The sequence below is a fragment of the Oncorhynchus mykiss genome, chromosome 7, assembly GCF_013265735.2.
Source record: "Oncorhynchus mykiss isolate Arlee chromosome 7, USDA_OmykA_1.1, whole genome shotgun sequence".
NCBI classification, from domain to species: domain Eukaryota; kingdom Metazoa; phylum Chordata; class Actinopteri; order Salmoniformes; family Salmonidae; genus Oncorhynchus; species Oncorhynchus mykiss.
Window position 1 is genome coordinate 53303365 of NC_048571.1, and position 12324 is coordinate 53315688.

The window sequence follows — 12324 nt, forward strand, 5'->3', positions numbered from 1 at the left end:
CTGCTGCATATACCCTGACTCTGTTGCACAAAACGCAAGAGAAGTGACACAATTTCCCTAGTTAAAATAAATTCATGTTAGCAGGCAATATTAACTAAATATGCAGGTTTAAAAATATATACTTGTGTATTGATTTTAAGAAAGGCGTTGATGTTTATGGTTAGGTACACATTGTTGCAACAACAGTGCATTTTTCGCAAATGCGCTTGTTAAATCACCCGTTTGGCGAAGCAGGCTATGATTCAATGATAAATTAACAGGCACCGCATCGATTATATGCAACGCAGGACAAGCTAGATAGACTAGTAATATCATCAACCATGTGTAGTTAACTAGTGATTATGTTAAGATTGATTATTTTTTATAAGATACGTTTAATGCTAGCTAGCACCTTACCTTGGCTCCTTGCTGCACTCGCATAACAAGTAGTCAGCCTGCCACTCCTCGTGGAGTGCAATGTAATTGTCCATGATCGGTGTCCAAAAATGCCGATTACGATTGTTATGAAAACTTCAAATCGGCCGTAATTAATCGGCCATTCCGATTAATCGGTCGACCTCTAGTCTGCGCATGCTCTGAGGATGCGGCTAGGGATGCCGTCTGGGCCGGCAGCCTTGCGAGGGAGGGGAATATACACGGCTGTGACTATAATAGAAGGGAATTCCCTAGAAGATAATGCGGTCAGCATTTGATTGTAAGGAATTCTAGGTCGGGTGAACAAAAGGACTTGAGTTCCTGTATGTTGTTGTGATTACACCAAGAGTCGTTAATCATAAGGCAAGTTACAAGTTTGTGATCTAGGCAGGCTACTGCTTGGGAAGGTCAGCCACTCAGAAGTATGAGATGGGGAGGGTTGTGGGGGAGGTTGACCTCAGGTCTCCCCACTGGAAGCCCGAGGTAGGGGGAGCGTGAGAATCTATCAAATAGTGCACCTTTAACTTCGTACAGTACAAATGCAATTAGTCAAATCAGTCACACTACGAAATGCTACCAAATAAACCACAATTCATTCATAATACTATAAATATATAGTTTCACTGACATATTGTTGCATTTTTTTCTGGTTTGTGCGAAATCGTTAAGAATAATATAAAACCAGTGTGCACACCACCAAGGTGAATTGGTTTAGTCTTGACTCTTAGTTGACAGTGTTGAGGGATGGATAATGTATTGATGCTCGAGTGCCAAATCAACACAAATTTGTTTCTATTTGTCTTTGTTACTTCGTTTTGATATTTTTGAGTCTTATTTTTGTATATATTTTTATATTAAAATAGTTTTAAATGTTAGGATTATTTATTTGTGTTGTTCTAAATGTCTGAATAAAAATTGCTTTTTTTGTATTGGGGGGGGGGCTGAAGGTTGGGTTCGCCCAGGGAGCCATACCAGCTAGACCCGCCACTGCTGTCAGGGATATTTATTCTGTAGACAATCTACTTACCATGGCAACGGTGCTGTTTTGGAGACATCTCCACCAGTTTCGGGGAGGATACGCCCTAGATTTCTCCAACTGTGGAAAAAAGCTCAGCTATTCCTATGCAGGAAATGGAAGATACGATATCACTATCGTTTGATAGATTTCTTCCAATTAATTCCTGTCACTCAGAGTGGAAGTCTGTATATTTGTTCCCATGCCCTTATTTTGAATTATACAAGAACCATACCAACGTAGCCTTATGTTCATGCATGAGCAAATGATAAGAGGATTGTGCGCTCGGATACTGAAGTGGAAGCAGGAGTCCGTGCTCGAGTCCCTTGAGTTGATGTCCTTTGGACACGCCGCCACCGTATACGATCATTGTCCAGTCAACACATGAACGAAGTACCATCAATAAAAAAAAATGTTTTGGAGTTTTTTGTTTCATTTTTAAGGCGTTTGAGGTTCTTCATGTAATGAAAAGCTCTATATAAAATACATATATTATTATTATTAATGACCATTGTAATATGTAAAATATATAACATAGAGCATATGGGGATTTTAACAAAGCTTGCCCAAATCCCTAACATTACCCTAACCATAACCAATATGCTAACCTTATTCCCATTCCTACCCTTAAATGAAGACCAACCACGATATGGTTGTGTATTGACTTTGTGTCTGTGGTAACTACTGGAAACCAAGTTTTAGATGAAGTGCTACAGTGTTGCTGGAAAGTGAAAATATCTTCAAGCGACAGTTGAAGTTGTCCATGGACTGGTTGGTACTGATTAAACAGCCAGCTAGATAGTGCCAACAAGATCAGAGAGAACTTGTTAGATCGAGAGACCGACTTGTCTTCACATAAAATCAACTTTAAAAAGGACAGCCAGTATAATGTTTTATTCAAAGGCATGGACTAAGTGCTTGATATGCCTTATCTTTTTAACAAGTGGAAATGGTGAGTACGTTTCTAGTCATGGTAACGTTGCTGTACAGTAACCGTTTGCTAGCTAACGTTTATAAAAGTTATAGCTTAATGTTTTGGTTACAAATAGACACTTTGCTAATTTGAGCTGGCCAACGTAACTCTCATTGTGTGTGGAGTTGACATATTCTACTATATCATGTTCTCACAGCCGAGTGTCCCAAACCTCAAGTAGAGGGAAATGTTGTTCTAACGACTGATGCGCTATTAATGAACGATTTTCCGGAGGGAGGGGAAGCCACTTTTGAGTGTGCCAACGGCTACTTGAAAGAGCAAGGATCTGAAAGAATCACCTGCACAAGTGGAAAGTGGAGCACGCTCAAATTAACCTGCAAAAGTATGCGGCAAAATAGTAGCAATTTTCTCAGTTTTTCTGTAAAGTGCGATTTTTATTGCATGTTTGATTTATTTACTGTTTGATTGTTTGTTGCTGGCGTTAACTTGGCTCGATGATTATTCATTTCAGAGAAGGACTGTGGTGCCCCCAGGAAGATGCCACATTTGACATATGAGTTTAAGGAAGGCACACTTTTTGGTGCATCAGCAAGAGCAATCTGTGATAAAGGGTGAGTATGCTTCATCATGTATCTAATGTATCATCAGAGTATGTTAGAATGATTTTGTCAAAAGATTCAATGCCAGACAACCACCCCACCAACCACCTCCAATAATGTATATATAAACTAGATGGCTGATAAGGGGTGCTGTGTTGAAGCCATCCTGCCTCCATCTTGGCACTCCCCCACCGCTGTAAGACATATTTTGGAAGCTATAGAAATTAATTTATTAAAGAAGAACTGAAACATTTTAGTATGTTAAGGCAATTTTGATAACCAAATGTGATAAAGAAGCATGTTCCTACCCGTAAAACTGCTGAAAAACTGTTTTAAAATCACAATTGGCCTCATGGTGAAATCCCTGAGCAGTTTCCTTTCTCTCCAGTGACTAAGTTAGGAAGGGTGCCTGTATTTTTGTTGTGACTGTGTGTATTGATACACAATTCAAAGTTTTACTAATCGACCAATAGGAGCCCTTCTTTGTGGTCTTTGTTGTTGGATCTGTGCTTGAAATTCACTGCTCGACTGAGGGACCTTACAGATATTTGAATGTGTGGGGTAGTCATTTAAAAATCATGTTAAACACTGTTATTGCACACAGACTGAGTCCATGCAACTTATGTAACTTGTTAAGCACATTTTTAGTCCTGAACTTATTTAGGCTTGCCATAAGAAAAGGGTTGCCTGCTTATTGTCTCAAGACATTTCAGCTTTTAATTAATTTACAAACATTTCTATATTATATTGTGTGTAGATCAGTGACACAAAATCTCAATGTAATCCATCTTAAATTCCGGCTGTAGCACAACAAAAAATGGAAAAGGTCAAGGGGTGTGAATACTTTCTGAAGGCACTGTACTGTAGAATTGCATTCATTCCTATGGAGGACTGCTCCTACTGGGGAGTGCAAATATGGCCGACCGTAGGCTTCAAAACCTCTCAATAGCCAATAGATGGCATAAGCAATCCAGGGTTTATATACATCATTGACCACCTCTCACATGCTCTCTCCCCCTCTTCTAGTTATCAACTTATGGGCCCAAGTTACAGGCAGTGTTATGCCATAGGTTGGAGTGGAAGACCAAGATGTAAAGGTAAATCTCCCATATTTGCCATTGACACACTTGGACATCTATGCATGACTCCCTGTCAAAGCATGACTCCCTGTCAAAGCATGACTCCCTGTCAAAGCATGACTCCTTAATAAAGGTTAAATAAAATAGAAAATAAGGCATTGAACTTGTTTGAATAAAGACCACAAATATAATGCAACCATGTATGTGTCTTCCTCAGTGGTAACTTGTGATAAACCTCCTGAGATAATGCATGGCACGATCATAGAGAAGCCTGGCGAAGAGTTACCAGAGTATGGTGGTGTCATACAGTACTCCTGTAATGAAGGTTACACCCTCATTGGAAACAAATCAATTGAGTGTATTGAAGATGGTGAATACAACTCATTACCTCCTGAATGTAAAGGTATGGATTCCATTTATGTTTGATCAATTATCTGCCAACTGTTATGGGTTATATGCTTTACAGAGGATACATTATATATTATTGTTGTAGATCCGCCTTCACCCTACATCTAGACACTGCAGGCATGTGTCGGACTATCATAAGGAACATTGTCATTGATCTTCCTTCTGTAAATCCCTGTCAGTGTCATATGTAACAGTGGTGTACACTTGAAGGTGCAGTACTGAATAATCATTGTACATTTCTATTTCATAGATGTCAATGACATTCTTTTGAAACCAACAACTATATCAACATCATCAATAACAACAACATCGACTGTTCCACCCACAATACAAGGTAGAGGAAATCCAAGTAAATCTATCCCAGTGTAATCAAGGGCTTGATAATTCATTGAATTTGGTATTTGCAGTTTCAGGGAGTAACAGTGGTGTACACTAATTAAAAATGAAAGCACTGCATGAAGGTGCAATACTGAATAATCATTGTACATTTCTATTTCATAGATGTCAATGACATTCTTTTGAAACCAACAACTATATCAACATCATCAATAACAACAACATCGACTGTTCCACCCACAATACAAGGTAGAGGAAATCCAAGTAAATCTATCCCAGTGTAATCAAGGGCTTGATAATTCATTGAATTTGGTATTTGCAGTTTCAGGGAGTAACAGTGGTGTACACTAATTAAAAATGAAAGCACTGCATGAAGGTGCAATACTGAATAATCATTGTACATTTCTATTTCATAGATGTCAATGACATTCTTTTGAAACCAACAACTATATCAACATCATCAATAACAACAACATCGACTGTTCCACCCACAATCCAAGGTAGAGGAAATCCAAGTAAATCTATCCTAGTGTAATCAAGGGCTTGATAATTCGTTGAATTTGGTATTTGCAGTTTCAGGGAGTAACAGTGGTGTACACTAATTAAACATGAAAGCACTGCATGAAGGTGCAATACTGAATAATCATTGTACATTTCTATTTCATAGATGTCAATGACATTCTTTTGAAACCAACAACTATATCAACATCATCAATAACAACAACATCGACTGTTCCACCCACAATACGAGGTAGATGAAATCCAAGTAAATCTATCCCAGTATAATCAAGGGCTTGTTTATTAATTTAATTTGAAATTTGCAGTTTCAGGGAGGAATAATGGCATTGGGGAACATGACACCAATGCAGCTACTGGTGAGTTAAGTTGATTCAATTGATTATTATTTTGTAGTATATTTTTCTAGCTCATATTTGAACAAATAATACTGAATCTCTATTTCAGAGATTGCAGCAGTTGTGGGAAGTGGGATCGGCACTGTCATAAGTAAGAATTCCATCATTTGAAACAATCACAAGTGAGAGGGGGGATATTTGTTTCTAATACACTTTTTGAAGAAGTAGCTGTTGAGTTCAAAGATATGTTCTAACTAAACTGGATACTTTGTTTTATACTGTACTGGGGAAACATTCCCTTCTGTAGCCCATCAGGAATTTCCTCCACATTACTTGATTTGTTACACTAGTAAGCCTAGTTAAACTGCCTACTTTCACATTTTACCATGTTTATCAGATTTGTGTTACACATTCTCTTCACCATTTGAAGATCATACAGTGGACTCATGATTGATACCTTGTCTTTTGCAGTTACACTTATTGTTCTGATCACACGGTATTGGAAGAGGAAAGGGTGAGAACCTACATTTAATAATTTATCTTTTTCGAAAATAGTCCATGATTAAGCACGATTTTACCTACAACTAAATCAAAGATTATATTTTCCTCTTACTAACTATACTGTATGTGCATTAACCACAGCTTCTGGCTTTAAATCAAACAATTATTTGGATAAACTAGCTATACGGTTGGCCAATTAATTGACCTAAACAATATTTGTTAACAAAACTTTATTTACATAACCCATCAACTAACATTCAGTCTGGCCATGGGCATTTATACTGTATTTATTTATTCCCTACAGTATCTGTGATTTGCATGATCAAACTTTTTGCTGGTTACTTTTCCCTGTTTTGGCCAAAAAATTACATTTTTCCTGCAGTGTGTTGAAAAATCAAGGTAGTAAGGAAATCCTTTGCAAAGGCACTCTCGGACAGATATTGGCTTTGAAAAAGAGAATAGAGTATGTTGTTCTAAAGGGAGGTGGGGTAGTAGGCTAGGCTATACACAGTGCTGAGCTGACCAGCTTTCTAACTGCCTACCACACTGGAACACACAAACTACCCAACTAAAACACTGCTAAAATACTGAGATTGGCATGCAGAATATATTTCTTTACTGCACTATTATATGTAAACATGGTAATCCTGACAAACTGTCATTGTTTGAAAATGATACATAGCTCGTACCAGTTTGGAGAAGACCGAAGTCGAACAGAGGAATTATTACAATTTCAAAATAACTAAGTTGAATGCCTACCCAAGGTACCTACAGTTCATACATATCATTATATTAAAACCATTATTCAAAAATATGTTCACCATCTTTTAACCAAAGTCTCACTCATATGACTATACGGTTTGTGTTAGTCTTTTGAGCTTGAGTAATCTAAATAGTGACACTATTGTTAAAACTGCTCCGCTGAGTTAATGCTTTGTCTAAAATGTCTCATTTCTTTCCAGGGCTAGGACTGCACCTATCTGCTAGTCTGCATCTGTAGCCTTGAAAAGTAGTGCCAGCGGATTGTTCCTCTGACCATTCCCTGGTTGGACAAAGCCATTTAATTTACAGTGCCTTTATGTATGTGGCAATACTGAATGGAAGTTATAATTGCACTTTTTATTAAGTTGTTTTTGAAAGTCAGTTCAGCGGAAATGTTTTAACCCAATGTTTGAAAACCGGTATTTAAATATTTTTTTTCTCCATTTATATACAAAACTGAAATATACCTAATTGTCTTTTCAACTGCCATATTTGACTACAGGTTGCTAGCTTGCTCTGTTGTGTGGGCAGAAGCCCCTGTAATGAGATTAGTGCACTAAACAAAATGTATGACTGAGGAAATTCCCAGGCTGATAATCACTGACCATTTCTAAATGTGTGCTTACTGATCGTGGCTCACAGGAAAATAACAGTAAGAGACAGTTTCCTGGACCCAGGTTAAGCCTACAGCACTGTATTCCTTTTCAAGTAGGCTTAATCTGGGTCCAGGAAACCAGCTCTTCATGTTATTTTCCTGCAGCCCCAAATGTCACAAAATAATGTCAATCTTATTTACTTAGAGGTTTTGTACTTTTGATTTTCTAGTTTGTATTGTGTGATTTAAGAGATCAAATTATTTTTATGATAACTGCCTTTGCTCCTTCTTTGAGACACATTTGTGTAAATATGAAAGTATGTACATTGTCTAATAATCATGGTTGGGTAGGTTCATTTGTAAATGTAATCTGTTACAGTTACTATACTATATGCCAGAAATGTTCCATATCCACAAAAAGCTTATTTCTCTCAAATGTTGTGCATAAATTAGTTTACATCTAGGGTTGCCAACTTTTTCACTACCAAATAAGGGACAAAAGGTGGCGTGCCAGTCAGTGCACAGTGCCACGGCGGTATGGGTATGGTGTCGTGTGAATACAGTGATACAGTGTATATTCATATTCTTATTCAATTGGAAAGGCAAAACATTTTTATATTCCATTTAGCCTATAGCTTTACTAAAACTCTATCATTATGTAAACTTATATGAATAAATCTCGAAATAAATTATCAAAGAAATCACAATTTGGATCTTTACAGCAACAACAAAAAAACGTTTCAAATGCAAAAGAGGAAAGAGGGGCATGAGTCACTCACCAAGTCTACATATTTTTTGCTGCTCGTGACTGATTCAAGCCATCCTTTCTCCTCTTGCATAGCTAGAGAGAAGGCATTACATGACAAGTCACAGTTCCCAGATATTTGAAGTTCATTTTTGATCAGCTCTGTGCTACATCGGTTTCTTGAGTCTGACCATTTAATGGTCATCAGACAGAAAATCCTCTCTACAAAGACATTTGAGTCTGGCACACTGAGGACAAATGAGACAATCCTGAACATGTTGATCAAGTTGGCTTTCCCTAAGTTTTTGAAAACTGCCACCTACTTCGCACTGGTGGATTTTGTGGTATCCTGTCTGGTATTCTGTATTTCCTCCAGGCTAGCACAAAACTCTTCATAGAGTTGGTCCATACTGACTGTATTACATGTTCTGGTGAGAAATCAAACCACTTGTCAATGTATGTAATGACAGTGTCATAGAACTTCAAAGTCCTGTTGCTGCTTGGACCTTTGTGCTGACAATTGTTTGTCCATCAGCTGCTTGGTCTACTCAGAAAAAAACTGTCCTGTTTCAGCTGAAGCATCTTACATTTTGAACTTTTGGACTTACTCGTAAACATCTATGATGCAGAGCGCTGTTTCCTCCAGATTTTTTTACGAGTTGGTCAAAAACACACCCACTTTGTGGAAAAAGCACAGATAAATCTCAGCATCTTCTGTTTTTTCTTTATACTCGAAAATACTATTCAGTGCCACAGGACAGGTCTCCCTAAGGGACCTGAAGTATGATGTAAGAGCTGGCCAGCTTTGCTGGAGACGATCAACAGCTGGATGAAGAGCCATCGTGTGCAAACATGTCGCAGAATTTCACGCCACTCGGTGTCAAAAAAGACAAAAAAATGCATGCAGTTCCTCTCTTCGGGAAGCGGATACTGATAAGTGGCTGTAAAACAATTGTCTCAATATCCACTGACCGCAGGCGTGCTTGCAGGCATTATGAGCTATGTGAGCTGGGCAATTAGCTTTCAGAATGTGATTGTTGGCTCTGCTCAATAACTGGTAAACGGAGGTGTTTTCCAATTATATCAGTTTCCGCAGTAGACGTAACGAAGAATGCACCGATATTGCTAGCACCTTTAGCTAGCGTGACCTTGTGCATTTCTGTGGACGCATGCTGAGTTAGGTCATTCTCCCCTTCGTGGCCAATTGATATTTCCCGACACATAAAGTACAGAAAGCTTTGGTCGAGTCAACACTGACGGGCTTAACCCACATATTTTTTACCTCACATTGTTTGTTGTAGCTGCACAGTCTTGTTTGCATGTTTATCTATACTTCCTTGATATGCCAAACCGACCGAACAATAACAGAAATTACTTTGCATGAATTGGCGCGTTTACACTATACTGTTATTGGATGAATATACGGGACAAGGGAGGTCCCGTATGGGACAAACCTATTTAGCCCAATATAAGGGACATCCCGGCTAATACGGGACAGTTGGCAACCCTATTTACATTCCTGTTAGTGAGCATTTCTCCTTAGCCAGATAATCCAGCCACGCGACAGGTGTGGCATATCAAGAAGCTGATTTAAACAGCATGATCATTACACAGGTGCACCTTGTGCTGGGATAATAAAAGGCCACTAAAATGTGCAGTTTTGTCACAGATGTCTCAAGTTTTGAGGGAGCTTGCAATTGGCATGCTGACTGCAGGAATGCCCAACAGAGCTGTTTCCAAATAATTGAATGTTAAAAAAATCATTCTGATTGGCTGGGCCTGGCTCCCTAGTGGGTGGACCTGATTTCTAAGTGTGTGGACCTATGCCCTCCCAGGACCACCCATGGCTGCGCCCCTGCCCAGTCATGTGAAAAATCCATAGATTAGGGCCTAATGAATTGATTTAAATAGACTGATTTCCTTCTATGAAATGTAACTCAGTAAAGTCTTTGAAAGTGTTGCATGTTTTTGTTCAGTATAGTTACCTGTCCTAAATTGTAATCAGTAACTTAACTTTTGAATTACCCAAACTCAGTAACGTAAATCTGATTACTTTCTCTTTAAGAAGCATAGGTTGGCATGAATCTTGTTCTGGAAGCAGCTCTGCTGAGTGGTCACTATCTCCTATTACAGCCTTTAAACTCTTTAACTGTTTTAATGTCACCATTGGCCTTATGGTGAAATCCCAGAGTGGCAATTGAGTAAGGAAGGATGCCTATATCTTTGTAGTGACTGGGTGTATTGATACACCAAAGTGTAGTTAATAACTTCACTATGCTCATAGGGATATTCAATCATAGCCACGGGAAGTAGGGGTGCTGAAGGTCCCTGATAAATGAATACAAATATATATAATATTATATTCCCCCCAACAAAATGTGTGAACTAGTCCTTTATTGCTCATGTTTTAGCAGAGAAACAAGGGCAGTGAATACTTTCCGAGAGCACTGTAGGTCACTGTCATTGCCAAATGTCGAAACTCAATAGATACATTCACAACTATGCTTACTGGGAATAACAAGGCCATTATCTCAACGTGCTAAAAAAGCTCTTTGACCTGTGCTTACACTGCACCGTTGTGCGTCCATCCACAGTCTCAAAGCCTTGAACTGTTGCTTTTAGGATCAGAGGTCCCAGGATGAGGCTGCTGGTGTCCCTTTCTGTAGCTCAAAATGTGGACTCTTCCCCCTCACCTTGATGAAGACTGGTCATACAGTATGTGCAGGCTTTCTTGACAGCATTTATAAGGCTAGACGCAAGAGGAGATCTAAGGGTACAGATAAACCTGCAACACAACAATAAGGCAACAAGTGACACTGACAACTATGGCCATGGGTCTTTACTGATAGGCCACCACAGATATATTTTTTCATGACGAAAGATAATTTCATAATATAAAAATAAAATGTTTTGTCACATGCGGCGAATACAACAGGTTTACCATGAAATGCTTACTTACAAGCCCTTAACCAACAATGCAATTTTTTTAGAGTACGTAAGTAAATATTTGCTAAAAAAAACAAATAATAATAATAAGGCTATATACAGGGGGTGCTGGTTAGTTGAGGTAATTGAGATAATATGTACATGTAGGTAGGAGTAAAGTGAATATGCATAGATAATAACAGCGAGTAGCAGTAGTGTAAAAAAAGGGGTCATTGCAAATAGTCCAGGTAGCCATTTGATTAACTGTTTAGCAGTCTTATGGCTTGGGGGTAGAAACTGTTAAGGAGCCTTTTGGACCTAGAATGCTACCACACTGTAAGTGCCCAGAGAGAACAGTCTATGACTTGGGTGGCTGGAGTCTGACAACTTTTAGGGCCTTCCTCTGACACCGCCTGGTTTAGAAGTCCTGGATGGCAGAAAGCTTGGTCCCAGTGATGTACTGGGCCGTAAGCACTACCAATGTTTGGTGATGAATCTGTAGCGAGGGCCAGCCAACGAGAGCATACAGTTCACAGTAGTGGGTAGTATATGGGGCTTTGGTGACAAAACGGATGGCACTGTGATAGACTACATCCAGTTTGCTGAGTAGAGTGTTGGAGGCTATTTTGTAAATGACATCGCCAAAGTCAAGGATCGGTAGGATAGTCAGTTTTACGAGGGTATGTTTGGCAGCATGAGTTAAGGAGGCTTTGTTGCGAAATAGGAAGCCGGTTCTAGATTTCATTTTGGATTGGAGATGCTTAATGTGAGTCTGGAAGGAGAGTTTACAGTCTAACCAGACACTTAGAATATGTTGACAACTACAAAGACCTAAGTCAGAACCGTCCAGAGTAGTGATGCTGGTCGGGCAGGGGGGTGCAGGCAGCAATCGGTTGAAGAGCATGCATTTAGTTTTACTAGCATTTAAAAGCAGTTGGAGGCCATGGAAGGAGTGTTGTATGGCATTGAAGCTCGTTTGGAGGTTTGATATCACAGTGTCCAAAGAAGGGACAGATGTATACAGAATGGTGTCGTCTGCGTAGAGGTGGATCAGAGAATCACCAGCAGCAAGAGTGACATCATTGATGTATACAGAGGAAAGAGTCGGCCCGAGAATTGAACCCTAGAGACTGCCAGAGGTCTGGACAACAGGCCCT

At 39.1% G+C, this 12324-nt stretch overlaps 1 protein-coding gene across 25 annotated transcripts in view; it reads left to right on the forward strand.

Annotated features, from left to right (window-relative positions):
* Positions 1–2106: 2106 nt before the first annotated feature.
* The window catches only part of LOC110527987 (complement factor H), a 29044-nt gene continuing 18826 nt past the window's right edge, over positions 2107–12324 (forward strand). For 18 of the 25 annotated variants that reach the window (XM_036983496.1, XM_036983500.1, XM_036983497.1 and 15 more), the window contains exons 1-9: positions 2108–2381; positions 2560–2745; positions 2875–2974; positions 3989–4059; positions 4259–4444; positions 4700–4783; positions 4951–5034; positions 5202–5285; positions 5453–5536. In XM_036983496.1, coding sequence (XP_036839391.1) covers positions 2318–2381; positions 2560–2745; positions 2875–2974; positions 3989–4059; positions 4259–4444; positions 4700–4783; positions 4951–5034; positions 5202–5285; positions 5453–5536 — 943 coding nt within the window. In that variant the 5' untranslated portion in view covers positions 2108–2317. Of the gene's footprint in view, positions 2382–2559; positions 2746–2874; positions 2975–3988; positions 4060–4258; positions 4445–4699; positions 4784–4950; positions 5035–5201; positions 5286–5452; positions 5537–5609; positions 5661–5748; positions 5791–6110; positions 6154–6822; positions 6905–7102; positions 8195–12324 lie in introns of those variants that run through there. The other 7 variants (XM_036983519.1, XM_036983520.1, XM_036983522.1 and 4 more) reach the window with 7 other exon arrangements.